Source organism: Mustela lutreola, chromosome 4 (genome assembly GCF_030435805.1).
Source record: "Mustela lutreola isolate mMusLut2 chromosome 4, mMusLut2.pri, whole genome shotgun sequence".
In the NCBI taxonomy this organism is placed as follows: Eukaryota; Metazoa; Chordata; class Mammalia; order Carnivora; family Mustelidae; genus Mustela; species Mustela lutreola.
In genome coordinates, this window is record NC_081293.1 from 190,106,900 (window position 1) to 190,132,369 (window position 25,470).

A 25,470-nucleotide genomic window follows, 5' to 3' on the forward strand; every position below is an offset into this window, starting at 1 on the left:
AAATCTCAGCGACAGTCAGGAGGTCCCCTCTACATAGCCCTCTGTTTCTGGGTGGTGTGGCGATGTGGTGTCCCACTGGTCCGAGCCCTGGGGCACTGCACTAGCTGTTTATGGTTTCCCCATCCTCTGCTCACACTTTTGTAAATAATTCCACTTTAGCACCTTTCTGGAATTACCCAGTTTGTGCCAGTTGCTTCTTGTGGACGTCCTGACTGATACGCTTCCTTTGGTCTTTTACTCAGAAGGATGGTTGAGAACAGAGCGTGATCTCCGAGTTGTCGTCCTAGATGTCTGCAGCCTGGGATGAAAGGTGCAAGCATCCAGCACCTTGGCTCTGGCATGGATCCCTAACAAACCGTGGTTAAAGATGTACATTTTGTGTTGGACTTGAGTATATGTGGCTGTTTCAGTGGAGGATGGTGAATGTACAGACATTACTAATGCTATGATATTAGTAATTGTATGATAGTTGTTGTGTTTATGTTAAAAAGTGGGAATGGGGGTGCCTGGGTGGCTCAGTGGGTTAAGCCTCTGCCTTCTGCTCAGGTCATGATCTCAGGGTCCTGGGACTGAGCACTGCATCGGGCTCTCTGCTCAGCAGGGAGCCTGCTGCCCCCCCCCCCCACCTCTGCCTGCCTCGCTGCCTACTTGTGATCTCTGTCAAATAAATAACTAAAGTCTAAAAAAAAGTGGGAATGGTATAATTATGGGCTCATAATTCTTATCAGTGGTACCTGATGGAGAAGGAGCAACGATAATGCTGATATCCAGCAATGTCTTTTCTACCCCAATGATCTTTTATTTTTTATTTTTTCTCATTTAACAAATATTTATTTATTTGTTTGTTACAATTTTAAAAATGATGTTATGTTAGTCACCATACAGTACATCATTAGTTTTTGGTGTAGTGTTCCGTGATTCCAACGATGTCTTTTAAACTCTGAAATGGAACTCTGGCTACCCGCTAGTCCATTGTGCATGGAAACACTGTCCTGGGAAAGAATCAAAACTGAGAGAGAAAAATTATAGTTAACCCTAGATTTCTCAGTAATGACTTCTAAAAAGGTAAATGTTATAATTTTGGAAGGGGTAAAAATAATAAGACTTGTAAAGCAGGATGATCAGCCATACGTGGTACATGAAATGAATTCTGATATGTTACATATTCTAATGTTTCTTCTCACTGGATAATTCTTTTTTTTTTTTTTTAAGATTTTATTTATTTGTCAGAGAGAGGGAGAGCGAGCGAGCACAGGCAGACAGAATGGCAGGCAGAGGCAGAGGGAGAAGCAGGCTCCCTGCCGAGCAAGGAGCCCGATGTGGGACTCGATCCCAGGACGCTGGGATCATGACCTGAGCCAAAGGCAGCCGCTTAACCAACTGAGCCACCCAGGCGTCCCCTCACTGGATAATTCTAATCCCTGCGTAGAGGAATCTTATTAGCTTATTGCTTCTTAGGAGAGGATGTAGAAGGTGTTGTGAGAACAGAAATGTGCATCTATAGAACTGAGGCCATGAGAAAAAACTGAACAGCGTCAGTGGTGACGGGACCAGCGCTACAACTGGGCTAAGGTCCTGTTAAAGGACTGCCAGAGACAGCTGGGAACTGCCTTACTGTAATTCTGGAGCCCAGAGCTCAGGAGCATGTGGTCAGGTTGCAGAGTTAGCCCGAGAAGGCTGAGGGTGATGAGGGAGGGCTGTGCTCATGGCCGAGGATTCTCGGAAATGCTTTGCAACGGTATCGTACGCTGCAGAATGCCAAGCCTGATGAGGTTCACCTGGCTGCGTGGCGGGTATCCAGAAGAGACTCTGTGTTGTTTGTGCAGATTTGTCATCTGCTACCGTGGGACGTCCTTTTGAGGGGATCCGAAAGTCTATCCTTCTGTTATTTGGATGGTGTTGCTAAACTCTCTGCTTTGTCTCTTGGTGGCCTTGATTTTTCCTCTCCATCCTTCAGATCAGTGTTTTCAAACCATATTTATTACAACTCATGTGTAGATTATAAAATCAAGTTTGTGGTAGGCAAGCAGCAATGAAAGAAATAGAAAGAATAGAAAATATCAGACTGCCACACATCTAGAAAGGGGAAATAATTGTTTTGTGACCTCCTTTGTATTCCCAGTATAATATGTATGTATGGTGAGATATATATAAAGCCCTATAAAGATGATTACTGTTGGCCATGGTCCAATTTGTAAGGCACTGTTTTACATCAATCAGGCTTCTTTGGTTGAAAAGACTGCGTGTGATTTCTGTCAGCTTGAACTACTGTTGACATATTGATACAGTGGTCCTGCACTCTGAAAATCTACATTTTATTTATTTATTTATTTTTAAATATTTTATTTATTTAACACAGAGAGAGAGAGAGAGAGAGAGAGAGAGAAAGATCACAAGTAGGCAGAGAGGCAGGCGGGGGTTGGGGGAAAGTAGGCTCCCTGCTGAGCAGAGAGCCCAATGTGGGGCTCAATCCCAGGACCCTGGGATCATGACCTGAGCCGAAGGCAGAGGCTTAACCCACTGAGCCACCCAGGTGACTCTGAAAATCTACATTTTAAGTAGCTTATATGCTATAATTCATTATTGTTATTTAAGTAGTCAGGTAGTTAAGACTTCTGGTGATATGGCTCTCTAGGGAAGAACTTGGAGCCCCCTCATGTAAGGTATACACTAAGAGGCACACCTTTTAATTCTAACCCAGGACCTCTGGCATTGAACTTTCTTTGTTTCATGCACTTAAACCTCCCTCCAGGTGACTTTGATAGTGCCTTCTGGTGGAATTCTGATCTCCCTCCTCCTTGTGTGTCCCGGAGTCTTCTTTCCAGGTGGAAGACTTCTCACTCTTCAGAGCGATTCTGTCTGACTTCTGGTCATGCACCTTTCTGTCCTGGCTGGCTTGGAACCTCCCTCCCTGTGTGTGCAAATCCTCGCCTTTGTGAGTGAGATCTCTTCCTTCTTCTTGTGACATTGAATACTACTCCATTTGCATTTTGGCAAAGAGCTGCTGAGTTTAGATCATAGATGAAATGTGACAGTCGCTGTCATCTGTGAAGAGGACAGACTAATCGGAAAGATCCAGAGAGGGTTCACTAAATTGTGCTCTACAACAGACTAAATTGGGCACAGACAAGAGACAGGTACAGTGAAGCAACAGGTAGAAGTGACAGGTTCACAGAGCAGAGTTTCAAGTCAGCAAGGAGATTGTACATCAAGAGAAAGAACAAGGTCAGGTCTAGCTGACATGTCAGGGCTGGAGAAATGGATGTTCCTGGTTCTGTCTGCCGCCGAGTTCATTCTGGGGATGCTGGGGAATGGGTTCATAGTGTTGGCCAATGGCAGCAGCTGGTGCAAAAACAAGACAGTCTCTCTGTCTGACTTCATCATCACTAACCTTGCTCTCTCTAGGATCGTTCTCCTGTGGATTCTCTTGGTTGACGGTGTTTTAATGGTGTTCTCTTTCAAAGTACGTGATGAAGGGATAGTGATGCAAATTATTGATATTTTCTGGACATTTACAAACCACCTGAGCATTTGGCTCGCCACCTGTCTCAGTGTCCTCTACTGCCTGAAAATTGCCACTTTCTCCCATCCTGCATTCCTCTGGCTCAAGTGGAGAGTTTCTAGGATGGTTGTATGTATGATTTTGGGTGCCCTGTTCTTATCGTGTGTCAGTGCCCTATCTCTGATCCAGGAATTTAAGATCTATTCTGTTCTCAGGGGGATCGATGGCACAGGGAATGTGACCGAGCACTTTAGAAAGAAAAGAAATGAATACAAAGTGTCCCATGTTCTTGGGACTCTGTGGAACCTGCCTCCCCTAATTGTGTCTGTGGCCTCGTACTTTCTGCTCATCCTCTCCCTGGGGAGACACGTGCAGCAGCTGCAGCAAAGCGGCATCAGCTCCAGAGATCCAAGCACCGAGGCCCACCAGAGAGCCATCAAAATCATCGTCTCCTTCCTCTTTCTCTTCCTGCTTTACTTTTTGGCCTTTCTGATTACATCCTGCAATTATTTCATACCAGGAACTGAGATGGTCATTATGATCGGAGAAGCAGTTACAATGTTTTATCCTGCTGGCCACTCATTCATTCTCATTCTGGGAAACAACAAGCTGAAGCAGACGTTCGTGGAGATGCTGTGGTGTGAGCCTGGCCTTCGGAAGCCTGGATTCAAGGGACCTTATGCCCCCTAGAGTGACCGAGGGCACAGACGAGAGCCTGGGATTCCTTTAGTCTGGCTCAAGGCTAAGGGCTCCTCCTGATCCTTTCGTGGCATCAATTCTGTGACACCAGGAGGAGAGAGACGCGACTACATTGTTCTGGCCCACTGGGGACATGTCTCTTGGCTTTTCTTTGTGTGGTGTTTTGGAGAGGGTGAAACAGTCTCTGGAAAATGTCAGTATAGTAGGAACACTCACTATATAGATGTAGAGCTGTACTTTAATAGCTATCAACCTAATGAGCTGATTCCTAGCTTTAACTTCAAGTTTATATGGACAGTCATGAGCTAATGTAACTAGGACAGTGTAATGGATCTGCGGGGAAGAGAAGAGGCTTTGCAGTTCCCCAGACTTGGGTTTGAATTCAGGTTCTATTTCCAAGACTTTTGGCCGTTGGTGAGTTACTTTCATTTACTTTCTGATCCTCTTTTCCGTCATTTTAAAATGCAGACGGTGACACGGACTTCACAATTCAGGAGGCAGCGTGGCCAGTGTGCTGTGTAGAGCCTTCGCTCTGTGAAGCGGGTATCTGACAGTGAATTGTACAGCAGGAGCAGTTCCCACAGGAGATGAGTTTCCACACGTCCTCTGTGCGAGGACAAAAGCAGCGGAATGAGAATCAAGACTCTTGGCCAGTAGGCTCCAGTCCAGTCCGGTGGTGGTGATTTCCCTTCAGGACTCCTGGTGTTCCTTTATTGTTGGGCTGAAGTAAATTGTCAAGTAATTTTTTTTATTTTTTAGATAGGAAAAAAGTCCAAGCAGTTTTTCCTTTTTAAACTAACCATGATGCATGTGAGCTTTGAAAACTTGAGAGTTTAAAAAATATATATATATATATATATAAGCAGTTTTTGTAAATTCAGTACATCATCTTTTAATACAGTTACACAGGCATTGATTAATTTCCTATCACTAAACAGCATCAAGAAGTCAATGAGAAGATTATTATTATGATCATGAAGAATTCTTAGACTCATGGGTATATACAGTTAGGTCCCATGGAAAATCTGAATCCAGCTTTCTGTCACTAATAGGGCTGTCAGGTGTAGAGCATTGTGGCTACGAATCTGGGCCCTGAAGGCAGATGGCCTGGGTTCTAGCCCTGGCCCCGGCCCCCGTGAACTGGGTGACTTGTGGGAAGTTTCTTCACTTCTGTTTCACCGTCTTCATTTGTAAAATGGGATTAGTATGTCGTTGATGGGGTTGCTGGAAGGAGTGAGTGAGTTACCAGATGAAAAGTGCTTAGAGTCCCAGCTATTATTATTTTTATTATTTTGAGGAATGAGTGATACTTTGACATAGCATTAAGGATCACCATGCTACTTGGCATTTGGTCCTATGTAACCAGAAATTAATTTGGGGCTTGTTCTGGGATTTCTGTATTCATTTTTAAAGTTACAGAAATAAATGTCTTTTGGTTTGCACTGTTTGTTTTCAGATTGATACTTGCTTCTTGAAGCTGCTGTGTCAAAAACCAATGATATACTACTATATGTTGGCTAATTGAGCATAATAAAAAAAGGAAAATTCTTAGTTTTGACATAAAATTGTCTTTCAGAAAGGTATCTATTGAAACTTAAAATAATTGTTTAATATTCATTCATACTTCACTAAAATATAGGGATTCTGAAATGGGTACTTTTGTACTTAATAAAAATCTGCACTGCTTTCCAGCACAGGGAAGTTTAGCTATGGAAATCCATGCCGTCTTGATTGGTTTCTGTTTCATTAACCCTGATCCTCACCATTGAATTTATTGTCACCCACTCTCGAAGACTTGCTCATACTTTCATTACATTGAGGACTTGTCTGCTGAGCTCTGACCTTCTGGTTCTTTTGTCCTTAATCTGAATTCCTGATTCTGCTTTCTAGTTTAGGTATGTTTCCCCCCCCCCCCCTTTTTTAACTGAATGTAACATTTTACTGGAGATTATGGCTTAGCTGTTTTTTGGTTCTTGGTGCCTTAGGCTAACTTCTCATTTTTAGTGTTCTCTGAACTCGAGCTGAGTTCACAGATCCTGATCCTTAATGAGATTGAGCTGTACTTTGGGTATACAAGGATCATAAATAAAAATAAGTAAACAACAAAACTAAAAAAAAAACAAAACCCAAAAAACCAAAACAAAAACCCAAAATGCATTCCAACTTTTCTCAGTTTCCATGTTCACCCATGCCCTTTGCCTTAAATAACGTCCATGTTATTTCCCAACAGTTGATGAACAGAGCTGTCTAGATCTTGGGATATGTGGAAGACAGAGTCTGATATTCTGTTGATATTCTGCAAGAAATTGTGTTTTAAGAAAGCAAAAGTGGGGGCACCTGGGTGGCTCAGTGGGTTAAGCTGCTGCCTTCAGCTCGGGTCATGATCTCAGAGTCCTGGGATTGAGCCCCGCATCGGGCTCTCTGCTCAGTGGGGAGCCTGCTTCCTCCTCTCTTTCTGCCTGCCTCTCTGCCTGCTTATGATCTCTCTCTGTCAAATAAATAAATAAAATATTTAAAAAAAGAAAAAAAAAAGAAAGCAAAAGTAACCTCAAAAACTCTGACAACTGCTAATGACAATCATATGTTATTTTTTGGTGTTTCTTCATTTTGCAGGACTAGAAGAATATATAGCGTAGGGGCTAAGGGTGTTATTTTCTGGAACCTAACACACTGGATTTGAATCCTGACCTCATCACTTCTCAGATGCATGATCTTCGGCAAGTTACTAAACCTCCTCAGACTTAGTTCCCTTCACTATAAAGAGGTAATTTTATAAAATACCTCACAGGATTGGTCTGCAGATTAAGCAAGACAATGTATGTAAATTATTTTAGCAACTAAAGCATAATAACTATACAACAGGTATCAGCTGCTAGCATTTTAGCTTATCAGGGGTTGAGCGCAGAGACTGTGCCTCATGGAGTTCTAGTCTTATGACAGTGTATCCATGGAGTTTGCTGTTGCTGCTGTATAAGAGGACATGGCCTGAGTGAAAGCCTGCTCCTTCTGGTGCCCACGGGATGGTGGGAGGAAGCAGAGGGGAACAGAAGGGGGATTGCAAGGACAGCAGGGGAGAGCCCAGATCTCCCTTCTCTGGGGACTGGCTCAGAGCTCCCCTCTCTGGGGACTGGCTCAGAGCTCCCAGGCTGTGATCAGTGGGAGCAAAACACAGGCACCGACTCAGCCCTGAATACGGAGCAAGCAGAAACCAAGGAACAAGGACATCTCTCTGGAAGCCTGAGGAGACTAGGATGCTGAGGGGGAGGGAGGACATGGCATCACGAGGTGGCATTAATCTCCACCCCTCTCCCCGTACACACGGACTCTAAGAGGAGAAACATTTCAAGGGGATAATGTCTCAGATTTTAATTTTTAAATCTAAAGAGACTCAAATTTTTTCTGAAGACATTCATTATCTCATTGGATTAAATAAACACTTACCCCCAACCAGCAGACAGGGGCTCAGGAGAAGAACTGTATTACCTTTAGACAAAATGAAGGACTTTTTTTCCCTGCTCTTAACGAGTTTGGCAATGAACACATTGTGTTGATTTCCCTGTGATGAAATTGTCAGTGTGACTTGGTAGAGCTGGCCAGATGACCAGAGTGGTATTTCTGGGTTAACTCTGAAAACTATTTTTTCAGAAACCCATGAGTGGAGTTTCTCTGTGTGGTCTGTCTAGCCTCAGTACCCGTCTGTTGCTAAGTAGGGTACTCACGGCCGGGGAGGGAGAATTCTGAACATTTTGTGGTTGCTCAGGTTTGTACCCTTACAGCCCATCTAGCAGATCTCTTTGAGAGACGGATGGGTTTTAGCTAGCGGCTGGATATTGCTGTGTGTTCTAGGCATACATAAATTCTCACACCATTTTTTTTCAAAAGATCTTATTTATTTGCCAGAGAGACAGAGAGAGAGAGACAGAGAGAGGGAGTGTGTACACACAAGCAGGCAGAAGCAGTGAGAGAAGCAGGCACCCTGCCGAGCAAGGAGCCCGATGCGGGACTTGATCCCAGGACCCTGGGATCATGACCTGAGCCGAAGGCAGCGGCTTAACCAACTGAGCCACCCAGGCATCTCTCTCACACCATTTTGATTCTGGCTCATCTTGATTCCAGTTCATTCATTTATCCCGCAGGCATTTATCTGACCGTCGCTTTGTACCAAGCACTCTATTAGATAGCAATGGCTCTTCTCAAAAAGATCACACCAAGCGGGCAATAAAGACATACAAACAAGTATTTCATCTCTGCGTCGCTGAAACAAATGCTTCAGATACGATGAAGGGTTCTGGCCCCCGTGATCTTTGTCTCTAGACTCCTTTTGTGACAGCCACATGCACTGCTCTGCTCTGCTGCTGGGCTCCACCACTGTGTGGCCATAGTTCGTGCAGGCTGCTTTCAGCAGGACTGGAGCCCTTTGGAGTGCCAAGACAGCTCCAGTCCTCTGAGACAGGAGGCTTGAGGGCCCCTCCTGAACAACCCCTACACCCTTTGTTTTCCCCTCACATAGCACCGGAAACACTGAGCTCTGGTTTTTTTTTGGTCTCTCTCTCCATGTTCTGTGTGTGTTTAAAATTTATTAGAGAGAGCGAGCATGAGCGAGAGGGGCAGAAGGAAAGGGAGAGAGAATCCCAGGCAGACTCCATGATGAGCTCAGAGCCAGAGGCGGGCCTTGATCTCACAATCCTGAGATCACCATCGGAGGCCAAAGCCAGAGTTGGGTCCTTAACCGATTGTGCCACCCAGATGCCCCGTTTCTGTGTGTTTTTTGAAGGCAGGTTGGGCTGTGGGTGTTTCTTCTGTTTTCCCAGCACCTACCGCAGTGCCTGGCTTATGGTAACAGTTTATTGAATGAATGACCCGATGAGGGCAGCAGTGGAAAGAGCTCAGTCTCAGAGACGCCTTACAGCTTAGCCACTGATTTCCTGTGCTGGCTCACAGCCGCTTACTCTCTCTCATCTTCATTCCCCTCATCTGTAACTAGGGATAACCACATCTTCCTTGTAGAACTGTTTTAAGGATTACCTGAGTTTTCAAGATACCTGCTGCCCTGCCGGGGAACAGAGGAAGCACTAAAAACAGCCCAAGAAGTGGAAGTTTCCTTCTCTCTTCCTCCCGAGCAACATTAGTACTCTGTCGAAAACAGCTCACAGTTTGTAATTCCCATTTATTCAAAGCCTTCATCAAATGAGCTAAGTCGTCCTTTTGCTTGAACTATTGGCCCTAAAGTTTTCCCAGCAGATCTGCTAGATGAGTCTAGAGCTTGGACACCTACCTGACTGCAGTATACCTGCCGCCACTAGGTCTTTTGGGGCTCCAGGAAGTAGTAAGACTTACACAATGTCTTAGGCCTCTGGCACCGGTCTACTCAGGTGGATATGGTTCAGCGACCTAGCTTATGGGCAGGGGAGTGTCAGGCCTTTCTGTTTTGCAGAGTCCTTGCTGCGGCCATAGAGCCAAGGTGCTAGGAGTAGAGATCCACAGCTGTGCAGGGGTGGGGCTAGCCTAAAAAGATTCATGTCCCAAAGGTGCCAGTTTCTCTTGTAATAATTTCATAGACATGGCTGCCAAGGTTGAGTCAAAGGAAACACACATCAGGGATGTCTGGGTGGCTTGGTCAGTTAAGCGTGTGCCTTCAGCTCAGGTCATGATCTCAGGATCCTGGGATTGAGGCCTGCATCTGACTCTGCTCAGTAGGGAGCCTGCTTCTCCCTCTTTCTCTGCCCTTCCCCCCTCCCCTGCTAATGCTCTGTGTCTCACAAATAAATAAATAAAAATCTTAAAAAAAAAAAAAAGGCACACACATCAAAAGAGTCACCACACTCAAGGAGGCCCAAAGCAGGGAATATCCATAAGACTTTTATATTTAACTGAAGGTAAATCCTCATGCAAAAGGGGAATGGGTTTTGTTAATGCTTTCCCCATACTGACCTTTTCATAGATAACATCTGCCAGAACCAGTGTGTTCACTGATGACCCTAGGTGACATGATCACATCTTAATTATAGCGCCTGCTGCTACTGAGAGCCCAACAACATTTATGTCGCATTTTGGATAGGGTCTCGTGCTGCCAGTATGCGGTTCCCCCACCCCTTTTGGAGCACTTACTTCTTATATCTTACTCCATATTATTTATTCTATTTAAATGTGATATTTTAAATATTTTAACTTAATTACTTTAACACAGTGATCTATTTTATAAATAATTCAGTGGAAATATGTGCTATGATATAAACTTCCCTTTCCTTACCTTGCTTGTTCACCCTGTGTTTACCTGGTTAACTGATCTGGGCACGCTTTTGTCACGTGCCTCTTAGTTTTATACAAATGCTTCTGTAAGCCACTGGGTTCCTGCTTGGGGAATCCCTCCAGGCTGCTTTCCTGTCTTAAAGGGCCCCATGAATGTGCTCCCTCTTCTGGACCTGGTCTGCACGTCTTAGCTTCTTCCGTTCCTCTGTTCTATCCATCTGTTTGTATTTCTGTTCCCGTACAAAGGAACAGGACTTTGTATGCTTTATTTTGATGCTAGTTTGGTAACCTACATGTGACTGCATCGAAGTTTACACCCCCAGCTGCTAGAGTAGATAAGATATGTCATACTCTCACGTTCACTCATAGTCTTCGATACTATAATTTGCCTTTTACTGTGCCCTTTCCTGTCTGAGAAATTACAGAGGAATCAGGCATTGAGATGCAAAACTATAGCTAAAGCATTACTGTGTATTTGGGATCAGAGTACTTTGATTTGCAGCTAAATGCCCAAGAAGAAATAGTCCTATGTGATCTAAGCATAAACCCATGTCTGTAAAAGAAACACATGAAATGGCTGATTTTTTTTTTTTTTTCCCCAAGCAAAGCATATCACAGCAAATGATTATGGCACACATATGTGTGACTGGTGAGGGAATGCAAAGTAAAGGAATCATCCTGATAGATGGAATTAATTGCAAAAAGGCTCTCTTGAGAAAGTGTGAAGTCCTTGCACTTGGTCTGTGTGTGACTGTGAATCACTGTATGTGCTCAGGGGTGAAAATGTAATGTTGACCAGAATGAGAGATGGAGAAAATAGGGCTGCAGCAGATCAGTAGATTATAGGGAGGAGAGAAGCTGGATTTCAGTCATCCATGGAAGACTTCTCTTCCATATGTGGAAGAGAGTGGGTCAGTGGGAGTGAAGCCTGGGATTTCCCACTATCTTCTGGGGTTGCTATGAAGAAGAGCTTTATTCCCTGTGAAAGAGGGGCAGGGACATTGGTGGACTGGAGTTTTGTCCCTTGGATTTGAAGTCTTGGAGCCTTCCATAGCTTCTCCCTCTAGCTATCCTCTTGGCAGAGTGGACTCTGTTTTCAGAGTTCACTAGGGCTGTTTTAATTAGGCATTTCTAAGGAAAACAGGATATGAATGAAGAAATAGTAATGCAATCCTGGGAAGATTTGCATCTTAGGAAAAGCAGCTGGCTTTTAGACCATTAATGGTTCATTTGTCACACTGGAGACAATTAGAGAAGCAATGTCCTTCCTGGCTGGGTCCTGGTGCCTACTTACGCATCTCAGTTATTTCTCCTATTCCCAGCGTCCAGACCACACTGCTAAGTTCTCGATGAGGAAATATGCTTCAGATATTCTTTTTTCTTGCCATTAGTGTCTCAGCAATTTTGAATTTTGCGGGACTCATTGTAAATCTCTTTTTTGCAGTGGTCAGTTTTCGGACGTGGCTCAAAAGCCCCAGAATCTCCTCTTCAAATAGGATCCTCTTCAGCTTGGGCGTCACCAGATTTCTTACGCTGGGACTGTTTTTCCTCAACATCAGTTACTTCTTCATCTCTCCAAATGTGGCAAGGTCAGTGCACTTATCTACTTTTTTCCTGTTGTGTTGGATGTTTTTGGACTCGAATAGTCTCTGGCTTGTCACCTTGCTCAATGCCTTGTACTGTGTGAAGATTACGGACATGCAACACGCGGTATTTCTCCTGCTGAAACGAAATCTCTCCCCAAAGATCCCCAGGCTCGTGCTAGCCTGTGCGCTGATTTCTGCCTTCACCACTCTCCTGTATGTGGCGCTCAGACAGACGTCGTGCTTTCCCGAATTTGTGCCTGGGAGGAATGGGACAGGATGTGACATCAACGAGGGCGTCTTGTCGTTGGTGATCTCTTTGGTCTTGCGCTCGTTTCTCCAGTTCATCATTAATGTGACTTCTGCTTCCTTGTTGATTCATTCCTTGAGGAGACATATACAGAAGATGCAGAAAAACGCCACTCTTTTTTGGACTCCCCAGACCGAAGCTCACCTGGGCGCTATGAAGCTCATGATCTGTTTCCTCATCTTGTACATTCCCTACTCGCTCGCTTCTCTGCCGCACTATTTCCCCTTTGTCGGGATGGATTTGGGAGCCAGATCTATCTGCATGGTTATTTCCACCATTTACGCCCTAGGACATTCCGTTCTCATTATTCTCACACACCCTACACTGAGAACAAAAGCAAAGGCGATTCTTTGTTTCAACAAGGAGTAGAATTTCAGTAGTGAATGGTGGCTGGAGTCACCTCATGGTTTGGGAGCAAGACTTTCTCTGTTAGCGGACTATGGACTGTGGACTCCATTTCTGTAATTGCTAAGCTGACCTCCTTGGCCTTTGAGTGCCTGTCTGTACTTCAGTTTATTCTGCAATTTAAAACATTTAAAATATTAGGCATTTTTTTTTTTCTAAGTTTAAGACATTATTTATCATGTAGTTTGCATCCCTGGCTGGTGGAAGTCACCACATTGTTCCATGAGCTACTGAGTATAAGGGGGAGTTCCCCCAAATTAAGCAATACATTATGGTTCACACCATGAGTTAAATTTTTGAGGTTTAGCTGAGGAGCCCTGGGTAAGGGCTTACCAGTGGATGAGTCATCAGTAGGCACTAGACTGGCTTAAAACATAGCAAGAGGATGCAAAGAGCAATAGGAGGAAAAGAAAGTTGTAGAGAGAAAAGGGAAGAAAGAGAAGGCAGAGAGAAAACAGGTGTATATTGTGGCAGATGTACACGAAAAGAACCCTCACCATGCTGGGTCACAGTCATTGAGCTATTATTATCAAGAAACTCTAGGACTGAATTTCTAGGTTTGTTCTGGAAAGAAGGGAAGGGCTCCTTCCTTAATGGTAACGGAAAGGTAATAGAATGCTAGAAGGCAGGGATTAGAGTGACAGGAGCCCGATCTAGGAGAGTTCCAAGGATCTCAAAATCCAGGGAGTCAGCCTGAGTTCAAAAGTGTGTGCTAGGAGGCACCTGGGTGGCTCAGTGGGTTAAGTGTCTGCCTTCAGCTCAGAGCATGATCTTAGGGTCCGGTGATCAAGCCCCGCATTGGGCTTATTATTCAGCAGAGAGTCTGCTTCTCCCTCTTCCTTTCCCTCTGTGTTCTCTCTCTCTCTCTCAAATAAATAAATAAAATCTTTTAAAAAGAGGTGAGTGCCAAATAGTGAAATTAACACAATCTGAGTACAACTTTACAAAAGATTATACCCTGTCATGTAATATGGAATTCAGGGGAAAGCCAAGAGTTTATTAAATAGCTTAGTAGTGGGAGCATCAGACTTTTGGTGAATATGTGTCATCTGCTTATGAATTTATCTACTAAATTGTATGAGCTCTGCACTGTTCTTCAGGGGAACACTGTTTTTTTTTTTTTTTTTTTTTTTTTTTTTTTTGTATAGGAGGGTAGTTGAGACAGCAGGACTGGCTCTGGAGAAACAGAAATCTGAAGATGGAATATTGATCAGCTTTGGAGTGGGAATTGGGGGTAATAATTTATATTTGTATAGTTTTTTGTATTTACAAAGTACTTATGTGATGTTTATACATCTCAGAGTAAATGATCTTATTAAAATAACAGTCTCTTTATTAAAATAGAAAAAAATGAGAAATCTCCAAATTTTTACAAATTACCTGTTGTTTCCCATTCTGGACACCAGAATCTTGACGGCATTATTCAGTAAGGATTACCCAAACCAATATTTTATGCTAAAAAAAAGAAGGTTTTCATCATGTTAGGATCTTAAGATTAGGAGATAAAAGGATTAAATATACACAATGACATAAGAACTCTAAGTCAGAAGCAGAAAGCCTCATGGTCCCCCCAGACCCATTCTCTTGACTTTCTCTTCTATAATAACAGAATTTTTAGCTACCTAGAGCTTTGGCAGCCAATTACATTTTACAGCTTTCTCTTACAAGTAGGCATCACCCGTGATCACATTCTGCCAGCGGAGTGTGAGGAGAAAGTGATGTGTTTCATTTCTAGGTGGTGTTTCTCGAACAGGTGGGCCCTCCCTTCCCCTTTTCCCTCTTCTTCCTGTGCTTGGAATGGCGGTGTAACCACTGGCCATCTTGGGCCAGCAGTTGAAGGGACTGCCTGGGGATAGTGGAGAATTCATCCATCCTAGTTGGCTTCACATTTCCCGACACCGTGGGGCACCCGACATCACCCCAGCTCTGGACTATTCACACCTTAACTCAGCGACTGTTCATGGGAAATAAACATCTCCATTCTTTCAGACACTGTAGTTTTGGGTCTCTGTTGCCATACTCGACAAACCTCACTATGCCGTATTCTTTTGTTGGGACACTTGCCTGTAGTCCTCTTTGGGTAGAGTTTTTAACGATGTCGTAGGTTGGGAGTTTTGCTGCTTCCAGTATGCTCTGCCACTAAATACTTATTAACCAGGACTTTAAAAATTTTAGAGTTTATTTAAGATATGATACCTTACAGGCTCTCTAATAAGCAATCTCCTCCTCCTCCTCCCTATATGCTCTGCCTAACCAGGGAAGGGAGGGATGTTTAAAACTCCCTGTTAAGAAGAGGCACTGGTGGAAATGAAGGGCGGGTGCCGGGGCAGCGTCTGTATGACGTCATGAAACACTGTGGAGCTGTAGATCGGGCATGTTGCCATTTAACTTTGGATGGCTAAAGCCCAGTATTCTCTGAGCTACATTTTCACATGTGATTTTGTTGGTTCCTCACAACTTCGTAGAGAATGTTAGTATTGCCCGTCATACTGATGAAAAAATTGAGGCACAAACAGGAATTATAAATGGCACATTAATTAAGAAGGGGCAGACCTAAGGCTCCAATTTGTTTTCGGATTCTAAAAGCCAGTTCTTTTTTAACAATATCACCAGGTGGATGGAAAGACTGGGACAGTGGAGAATCATGCCCAGTTATAAAGCTTTATCTCCTAGGACACGAAGAAAATATTCAAGGGGCACCTGAGTAGCTCAGTCAGTTAAGCTTCTGCCTTTGGCTCAGGTCATGATCTCAGGGACTAGGACCAAACCCTATATCGTGCTCCCTGCTGAGCAGGAAGCCTGCCTCTCCTTCTCCCTCACACTTTCCTCTGCTTGTGCTTTTTCTCTCTCATAAAAGATAAAATCTTAAAAAAAAAAAGAAGATAATATTCAAAAGGGTGTCAGAAGCATGGTATGTCCAGCCTGAAAAACCCACCCAGGGCTCCTAATATATGCATACATAGACACACACACACATGCACATATGTACATGTATATATAATTAATATTTCATAATATAAGATTAATGTTGTATAATATAATAATACCATGTAGGGGGAGGTATAAAAATTTTATAGGTGCTTAGTTCCTTAGGTGAAATAAATGTCATGATATCATGCAGAGAGATAGTGGGCTTTTAAGCTTGAAATTTAGGTGAGATGTGTGTGTGTGTGTTTATCAATTTTTAATTTTTTATTACTTTGTGTTTTCATCATGGTAAGTGTTCTCTTTAATCACCATCCCCTATTTTACCCATCCCCTACCCACTTCCCCTCTGGTAACCTTCAGTTTGTTCTCTGTAGTTAAGAGTCTATTGGTTTGTCTCTCTCTCTTTTTCCCCCTTTGCCCATCTGTATTGTTTCTTAAACTCCACATATAGTGAAATCATATGGTATTTGCCTTTTCCTGATTTGTTTCACTTAGCATTATATGCTCTAGATCCATCCATGTTGTTGCAAATGGCAAAAGTTCATTTTTTATGGCTGAATAATATTTCATTGTATGTGTGTGTGTGTGTGTGCGCGTGCATGCGCACACTACATCTTCTTTATCCATTCATATATTGATGGACACATGGGGTGCTTTCATAGTTTGGCTGTTGTAAACAATGCTACAATAAACGTGGGGATGCATGTGTACCCTTGAATTAGTGTTTCTGTATTTTTTTTGCATAATACCTCGTAGTGAAATTACTGGGTCCTATGGTGATTCAATCTTTAATTTTTTGAGGGACCTCCATACTGTTTTTCACAGTGGCTGTACCAGTTTGCATTCCCACCAACAGTGTGAGAGGGTTCCTTTTTCTCCACATCCTCACCAGTGCTTGTTTCTTGTGCTTTTGATTTTAGCCATTCTGTCACGTGTGAGGTGGTATCTCATGGTAATTTTGATTTGCATTTCCATGATGATGATGAGTGATGCCTAGCATCTTTTTATGTGTCTTTTGGCCGTCTGGACGTCTTTGGAGAAATGTCATATATTCTGTCCATTTTTAAATTGGATTATTTCTTTTTGTGGTGTTGAGTTTTATCAGTTTTTTATATTTTGGATACTAACCCTTTATCAGACATGTTATTTGCAAATATATTCTCCCACTATGTAGGTTGCCTTTTAGCTTTGTTGACTGTTTCCTTCCTTACAGAAGCTTTTTCTTTTAGGTGAGATATATTTTTAAACAAAAAGTATAGCAATATGAAAGAAAAAAAATTTTAAATTTATTTTGAATGCTGCAACATGGGAAGGAATAGGCCAATAGAAAGGTGCTGGGAAAGTGTAAGATTTTATAGGCGAGATAAACACGACACCAGGTGAGGTAGGCACAAGGCAAGATTTATTAAAGGCACTCTCTGGCCAAGTTTCAGGGCTCAGGAGAAGGGGAGCCAGGAAAGTCACATCAGGAGGAGGTGGGCACCCTTGGGCAAGGTTCCTCGACGCCAGAAAGGGGAGTGGGGGAAGTTGCGCTGGGAGTGAGGCGGTAGGGGTCTTTTTTTTTTTTTTTTTAATTTTTTTTTCCCAGCATAACAGTATTTATTTTATTTATTTATTTTTTATTTATTTTCAGCATAACAGTATTCATTACTTTTGCACCACACCCGGTGCTCCATGCAATCCCTGCCCTCTCCAATACCCACCACCAGGATCCCCCAACCTCCCACCCCCTCCCCTTCAAAACGCTCAGATTGTTTTTCAGAGTCCATAGTCTCTCATGGTTCACCTCCCCTTCCAATTTCCCTCAACTCCCTTCTCTCCTTCTCCCTTTGTCCTCCATGCTATTTGTTATGCTCCACAAATAAGTGAAACCATATGATAATTGACTCTCTCTGCTTGACTTATTTCACTCAGCATAATCTCTTCCAGTCCCGTCCATGTTGCTACAAAAGTTGGGTATTCGTCCTTTCTGATGGAGGCATAATACTCCATAGTGTATATGGACCACATCTTCCTTATCCATTCGTCTGTTGAAGGGCATCTTGGTTCTTTCCACAGTTTGGCAACCGTGGCCACTGCTGCTATAAACATTGGGGTGCAGATGGCCCTTCTTTTCACTACATCTGTATCTTTGGGGTACATACCCAGTAGTGCAATTGCAGGGTCATAGGGAAGCTCTATTTTTAATTTCTTGAGGAATCTCCACACTGTTCTCCAAAGTGGCTACACCAACTTGCATTCCCACCAACAGTATAAGAGGGTTCCCCTTTCTCCACATCCTCTCCAACACATGTTGTTTCCTGTCTTGCTAATTTTGGCCATTCTAACTGGTGTAAGGTGGTAGCTCAATGTGGTTTTAATTTGAATCTCCCTGATGGCTAGTGATGATGAACATTTTTTTCATGTGTCTGATAGCCATTTGTATGTCTTCATTGGAGAAGTGTCTGTTCATATCTTCTGCCCATTTTTTGATATGATTGTCTGTTTTGTGTGTATTGAGTTTCAGGAGTTCTTTATAGATCCTGGATATCAACCTTTTGTCTGTACTGTCATTTTCAAATATCTTCTCCCATTCCATGGGTTGCCTCTTTGTTTTTTTGACTGTTTCCTTTGCTGTGCAGAAGCTTTTGATCTTGATGAAGTCCCAAAAGTTCATCTTTGCTTTTGTTTCCTGTGCCTTTGGAGACATATCTTGAAAGAAGTATGGAAATCAGTGGCTTTCTTATACACTAACAATGAAAATACAGAAAGGGAAATTAGAGAATCTATTCCATTTACTATAGCACCAAGAACCATAAGATACCTGGGAATAAACCTAACCAAAGAGGTAAAGGAACTGTACTCAAGGAACTATAGAACACTCATGAAAGAAATTGAAGAAGACACAAAAAGATGGAAGACCATTACATGCTCTTGGATCAGAAGAATAAACATTGTTAAAATGTCCATACTGCCTAGAGCAACCTATCGTTTTAATGCCATTCCGATCAAAATTCCACTGGTATTTTTCAAAGAACTGGAGCAAATAATCCTAAAATTTGTATGGAATCAAAAGAGACCCCGAATCACTAAGGAAATGTTGAAAAACAAAAATAAAACTGGGGGCATCATGTTACCTGATTTCAAGCTTTATACAAAGCTTGATCACCAAGACAGCATGGTACTGGCATAAAAACAGACACATAGATCAGTGGAACAGAGTAGAGAGCCCAGATATGGACCCTCAACTCTATGGTCAATTAATCTTTGACAAAACAGGAAAAAAATATACAGTGGAAAAAAGACAGTCTCTTCAATAAATGGTGCTGGGAAAACTGGACAGCTATATGCAGAAGAATGAAACTTGACCATTCTCTTACACCGTACACAAAGATAAACTCAAAATGGATAAAAGATCTCAATGTGGGACAGGAATCCATCAGAATCTTAGAGGAGAACATAGGCAGTAACCTCTTCGATATCTGCCACTGCAGGGGTCTTTTATCGGGCCAAGGAAGGGCATGGGCTCACATCCATATATGGTAGGGTATTTGGTGATTGGAGGGTATGGGGTGGGGGGTCCTGATACTTCTGTTTCCTGCATAGGTATCGGGTTACCTATGGAGATGTGACCTGGGCATAAATCCTTTTGGCGGGAGAGTCAAGGGTTAAGGAAAAGGGGTGGGGAGGAGGCTGGAAGATGGCGGGCTGGGGGTCATTTCTATTGTTCCTCCTGCATTCCCAGAGCCTGTGGACCCAACAGAAAGTATATACAATTCATGGATGAACTAAATGAAGTTCTTATGCATTCTAAGGATTTTTACTTTTTCATTTCAAAACCACTTTAAAAAAATTTTGAGTATAGTTGACAGACAATGCTACATTAGTTTCAGGTGTACAACATAGTGATTTGATAAATTAAATATTACGCTGTGCACATCCCAAGCATAGCTACCAACTGTCACCGTACAAGCTATTATGATATCACTGACTGTCTTCCCAGGCTGTGCCTTTTATTCTTGTGATGCATTCACTCTGAAGCTGGAACCTATCCCCCAACCACCAGTTTGTTCACAGTATTTATGGGTCATTTCAAGGATTTTAGGTTTCTTTTATTGCCTAAATTTTACCTAAACAGGTGTGACTTTGGGCTTCTGCTGTTATTAGCATTCTGTTGATGAGCCATTTTCAGTTGTTTTGAAAAACAAAGGGAAGAAGGGTTTAGAGGAAGAAGACATTAGTCTTTTAAAGTATGAATTGAATGTAACTCTTAAGATAGCCTTAAATGGTGGAGTCTTCAGGTGATACTAAAGCTTACTGAAAGCACTTAAAATATAACTTTTTCTTCCTTTTTTGTAAGTTAGAGCTGGAGCTGGAGCCTCTGATCTCACCATTGCTCCTCAAGGAAGGTTGGAGGAGTGAGAAGCAGGGTCTATTGGGAACTCTTTTCAAATTTTGTGTGCCCTGCCTCCCATTGCTCTGGGGTGTAGGAGTCGAGGGGGAAAGGGTAGTTTGACAGAACCCCCCAGGGATTTGCGTAATTGGCTTATGGTCAGTTTTATTCCCTGAGGAATAAAGTGTGAAAGGGAATCCTGTGAGAATTTGCCTGGCAAGGAAATTAACAACCGGGAAGTGACAGGAGTTAATGGAGGTTGGGTGGAGAGAGGGAGTCCAAAAAAGATGAGGTGCCCTTCTCCTCATGTCACGCTGGGGGATACCAGATATCATCATGAACTTCTCACTGGTCATATTACCCTTGATTACTTGGTTAAGGTGGTGTCTGTTGGGTTTCTCCACTGCCTGGTTACTCTGTTTCCCTTTCCAGAGTCTCTTGTTTAGAAGTCTCAAAGTCCAGCTCACTCTCAGGAGAAGTGAAATTAAGCTTTGCCTTTTAGATCATCTTCCAACTTTTGTCTGCTGTACTTAACCTCTCTCCCCAAGTTTTCATGTTTATGGAAGCAGACAAAAATAGCTTCTGTCCTCTCATCTTCCAAGTCACTCCCTGCCCTGGGGTTTTTACTTGTCCTCCCCACAGCCATGCTACTGATTCTGAGATGCCTAAATTATAACCATTACCACTATTTCTGCTTCTGTATCTTCGCTTGCTAACCCATGAGGAGATGGAAAAATACCAGCAGACTTTCTATGGACACTTTGGAACCACACATCCTCCGCCCAGAATTGAACCTGACAGAATGGCTGCTCCCGGACCCCCCATCCGGCTCTGGGCCGAGAGATAACAACCATCTGGTGCACCGCGGCTTGACAGGAAGACCCCGGTCAATCCTGAGGTGACACATACCCTACCAGTGCCAACTCAGCAGTTTGAAGATTGACAGCCCTTGGACCTAACCAATAATCTGTTCCCAGCCCTTTCCTGCTCTGTAGCGCGCCAGTCATATTATAGAGTTCCTTTTTGATTTTCCCGCGGTATGTGGCAATTTGTTATAAGATACTATGATGTATGCTAAGTCCCTGCCTCCCCAAAAATAATGTATAAAAGATGTTGTGATCCTGAGCTCGGGACCTCTTAGCGTCACCCGCTACGAGTGTGCGGAGGTCCGGGTTTGAATTCCTAATAAACGACCCTTGCTGTTTGGCTTTGACTCTGGACTCTGGTGGTCGTCTTTGGGGGGGGGGGGTCCTCGAAATTTGGGCACAACAATTCTTATCATAATCTTCCTCGAAGATTGTGATCCTTGTTACTTATGGGTTACAACTGCACCCCTCCTCCTCCTTCCAGACACCTCCCACCAAGAGGCGGTACTGACCCACCATATTAGTGCTAGTGAAGTAGCACTGTCGTTCCCAGATTTCTCTCCATCTTGACCTCCTCTAGCATAGTATTCAGCAGTAAATATTTATCTTGTCTCATAGTTGTTTTTACTCATTTTCTCACCCTATTTTTTTCTTTGTTTCCCTGGTAGTGAAACAAGTCTTTGTGTGTATATAAATACAACTCTAGATTTATATATTCAAGTTACAAGCATGTTAAAACAGCATTAGTTATTTGCTTCTCCCACCAGAATATCAGCTCTGGGACAGTAGGGACTTTGTTTTTTTTTCGTGTGTGTGTGTGTGGTGATTGTATCCCCAGAGCCTGGATTAGGGGCCTGGCACACGATAGACATTTAATAAATATTTGCGAAGTTATTCATTAATGTTGTACTTGGCCTGTTTATAATATGAGGTGCTTTGCTTTTGCCACTGTTGAGATTCTTAGAATGTCTTATTTCGGCTCTACAGAGTCAGGATGGGTGGGAGCAGGGTCCAGGAGCTCGGTGGATTTGACTTGCTTCCTTCGGAAGGACAGTCTGTAGCTGTGGCTTGTTCTTCATCTCAGATGCTAGGCCAGCTTCATGCAGATGCAAATGGAAGTGAGGCTCTTACCTTTGAGAACATTACTTGTGTTCACAGTTGTGTCTTCTTTGTCAGAGAATGGATTTCAAAAGGACAGTGACAGAATCTGAACTCTGAGGAGTGGAATGTTCTACCTTAATTCTGTATCACTCTCGGGATCTGAAGCTCAGCCAGGACACCCCCCCCCCCCCCCCACACACACACACACACACACACGGCTGAAGCAGGACACCTTCTGGAACAGGCATGCTGACCGTTGTCTTGGCGCTGCTGATGGTCATGGCTGTGGCTTAATTTCTCATTGGCCTGCTTGGAAATAGGATCCTGTGGTCTAGAGTTTTGAAGAATGGATCTGAAAATGTAAAGAGCTCCCCAAACAAACTCATTGTCCTGGATGTGCTGGCTCCTCAGTGACTTCTACTGCAGGAAGATCATGACCCCTGAACCCTCTCTGCTTGTGGCCAAATCAAAGGGCCTGGGGTGGGGTTTTTGGTTTCTTTCCAGATACTTTGGTCTTTCCTCTGCATCCATGCTGACTTCCTCCGAAGCTAGCCTCGCCTTCCTCCTTCTTCCCAATTCAGTTCCTCTTTCTCCTTGTTTCCTCATAGTTTCTGGCCTAGTTTGACCATTGTATTGGTCTTCTGTTTGCGGTGTAGCAGCAGATACTTAGCAATTTAAAACAACACACACATTTATTGCACAGTTTCTGTGGGTGAAGAGTCCAGTCACAGCCTACGTGGTCCCTCTGCACAGAGTCCTAAAAGCTACAGTCCCCATGTTGACTGGGCTGTAGGTTTTTGGAGCTTAGGTTCTTTTCCAAGATCACTCGTTGTTTGCAGAATTCAGTTCCTTGCAGTTGTTTGACAAAGGTCCCCGTTTTCCTGCTGCTGCCTTCTGCGAGCCAATCTCAACACCTCACAGTTCTTGTCATGTGTCTCTCTCACAGCCTGGTAGCTGGATTCTTCAAGGTCAGTAGGAGGGCCCAGTTTCTCTTCCAAGACTTTTACTGGTTAAGTGAAACACACCCAGGGTAATTTTTTGAGTAGTTCAAATGCAACTGGTTCAATTACATTTGCAAAAGCCCTTTATCTTTGCCATAAAACATAACCTAGTTACAGAAGTGACAACCTGTCTTATTTACAGTCCCATCCTGCTCAAGGATTATTCAAAATCTCTTTGATGCTGTCTTAGAATTCAACCTTCCATAAACATTTGTGTTAGACTGGTCCTAGGGAAGTTGGAATCTGGACAATAAATGAAACACTTTACTATATTTCTTGATAACTGTGCTAGTCTTTTTTCACTTATTTGAGCTCATTTCCTTCCTCTATGACCTTGGTTTGAGATATATGCTGAGTCATGTGTGTGTGGGTACTTGATCATAAATTAGGACAGATGACCTCAAAGACTCAGATTAGCAGTGATGGCTCCTCTCCCTGACTTCCATTTTTTTTTTTTAAATTATTTGGCACTTAAATGTGCTATTTTTGTTCTCTGATTGTTTTCTTCCCCCAAATTTTCCCTACTTCTCTCTTTGATAGTGAAATATATTTTTACTTTATTATTATTTTTTGATAATGAAATATATTTTATATTTGAGTTTATTCAGCTTTCATATTTTTATGTTCAGAGTACTTTTTATAAAAATAAGATTTTTTAAATAATAATGAGCTCACATTTGGCAACTGTATAAAATCTGAGAATGTTTTGATTTGATCTTCTTATTGAAGGGTCTTAATATGTGCTAGTGTCTAGATGCTATCTCATGACCCTTGAGAAGGGGAACCAGTATCTGTGGTGCTATTTTAAGTCTCTGAGTGTAGGCACAGAGTGCATTCATGTGGATGCAAATACAGAGGGGATCATAATTTCTAAACTCTCTGTGCCTGGTCGCAGCTCTTCAGTCTTGAACAGCAGGGCAAGGCCAAATCCAGATTCTGTGGTGTGAAGACTTACCTTGGGTGTCTCACCCTCTGGGGAGCTGAAACTCAACCACAGGCACACACATTCCTGCTGAAGCAGGACACCTTCTGTGACAGAAGTCAGACTCCTTCCTGTCCCCAGCCATGCTGAGTGCTGCCCTAGCACTGCTGATGGTGGTGGCGGTGGCCGAATTTCTCATTGGGCTGGTTGGAAATGGTGTCCTTGTGGTTTGGAGCTTTGGAGAATGGGTCCGAAAATTCAATGGGTCCTCATACAACCTCATTGTCCTGGGCCTGGCTGTCTGCCGATTTCTCCTGCAGTGGCTGATTATGATGGATTTAAGCCTGTTTCCACTTTTCCACAGTAGCCACTGGCTTCGGTATCTCAGTGTCTTCTGGATCCTGGTAAGCCAGGCCAGCCTGTGGTTTGCTGCTTTCCTCAGTGTTTTCTATTGCAGGAAGATCATGACCCTTGAGCACCCTGTCTGCATGTGGCTGAAGCAGAGAGCCTATTGCCTGAGTCTCTGGTGCCTTCTGGGGTACTTCATGATCAGTTTGTTACTTGTAACCCTCATTGGCTTAAAGCCCTATGATCCTTCCCAAGGCAACAGCAGCATTCTGTACCCCTTTGAAAGCTGGCACTACCTGTATGTATTAAAGCTTAATGCAGGAAGTGGGTTGCCTCTGATGGTATTTCTTGTTTCTTCCGTGATGCTGATTATCTCTTTGTACAGACACCACAAGAAGATGAAGGTATATACAGCTGGTAGGAGAGATGCTCGGGCCAAGGCTCACATCACTGTCCTGAAGTCCTTGGGCTGCTTCCTTATCCTTCATGTGGTTTACATCCTGGCCAGCCCTTTTTCCATCATCTACAAGTCTTCTGCTAATCTCCTCATTATCTTCATCTCTGAGACAGTCATGGCTGCCTATCCTTCTCTTCATTCTGTCATATTGATCATGGGGAATCCCAGGGTGAAGCAGACTTGTCAAAGAATTCTCTGGAAGATGGTGTGCGCTTGGAGATCCTAGAGAAACGTATGCTCAGAATACTCTTTTGAGACACTTTTTGATAGCTCTCTATAAAGGAGCTGACTTTCATATCTTTCAAAATTTTTCTTTTTTGACACCAAATCAACAAATGAGCTACAGGAAATTCAGATAAAAACTAATGCTGTTTCTCTTCTGGCAATGTAAAGTATAACTGTTTTATTGTATTATAGACATCGAGACTGGGGCTTTATGTTTGGTAAAGTAGGTGTTATATTCTGTTTATATGTACTAAATAATTCATTTCTTTTAATATTACATATATAAGTTGTGTATTTCCTATTATAGGGAACAGAGGTTAGGAACAATTAATATAGAGATTGTTGATTTTTATTATATTTCGCCTATCCATTAACGTTTGTCATTTTAGATAAGCTTTTTAAGCAAAGAAGTATCAAATAATTTTCCCATTTCTCTACTGTAGTAGATCTAGTTATCTAATTGAAAAATGAAACAACATATCTTTATATTTCTAGAAGTTTC

The 25,470-nt window shown here is 42.9% G+C and overlaps 4 protein-coding genes across 4 annotated transcripts in view; all 4 read left to right on the plus strand.

The window, feature by feature from the left end:
- Positions 1-16,394, plus strand: part of SSBP1 (single stranded DNA binding protein 1) — a 39,237-nt gene extending 22,843 nt beyond the window's left edge. Inside the window, exons 8-9 of the transcript XR_009353020.1 lie at positions 11,895-12,039; positions 13,897-16,394. The gene's annotated coding sequence lies outside the window, so the exon portion shown is untranslated. The remainder of the gene's footprint in view (positions 1-11,894; positions 12,040-13,896) is intronic.
- On the plus strand, positions 2,617-5,643 carry TAS2R3 (taste 2 receptor member 3). The gene has a single exon (XM_059172058.1). It carries the CDS (start codon positions 3,242-3,244, stop codon positions 4,190-4,192), a length of 951 nt encoding a protein of 316 aa, XP_059028041.1. The 5' UTR covers positions 2,617-3,241; the 3' UTR covers positions 4,193-5,643.
- Positions 11,810-13,873, plus strand: TAS2R4 (taste 2 receptor member 4). The gene has a single exon (XM_059172059.1). The coding sequence runs from the start codon at positions 11,810-11,812 to the stop codon at positions 12,710-12,712; it is 903 nt and encodes a 300-aa protein (XP_059028042.1). The 3' UTR covers positions 12,713-13,873.
- A 7,550-nt stretch (positions 16,395-23,944) lies between the features above and the next one.
- TAS2R5 (taste 2 receptor member 5) lies at positions 23,945-25,169 on the plus strand. The gene has a single exon (XM_059172678.1). The coding sequence runs from the start codon at positions 24,082-24,084 to the stop codon at positions 24,967-24,969; it is 888 nt and encodes a 295-aa protein (XP_059028661.1). The 5' UTR covers positions 23,945-24,081; the 3' UTR covers positions 24,970-25,169.
- Positions 25,170-25,470: the final 301 nt, after the last annotated feature.

Bases quoted from the DNA above. Each gene is read 5' to 3' on its own strand.
- TAS2R4 (XM_059172059.1), top strand. From the start codon at position 11,810: ATGCTTCAGATATTCTTTTTTCTTGCCATTAGTGTCTCAGCAATTTTG.
- TAS2R3 (XM_059172058.1), top strand. From the start codon at position 3,242: ATGTCAGGGCTGGAGAAATGGATGTTCCTGGTTCTGTCTGCCGCCGAG.
- TAS2R5 (XM_059172678.1), top strand. From the start codon at position 24,082: ATGCTGAGTGCTGCCCTAGCACTGCTGATGGTGGTGGCGGTGGCCGAA.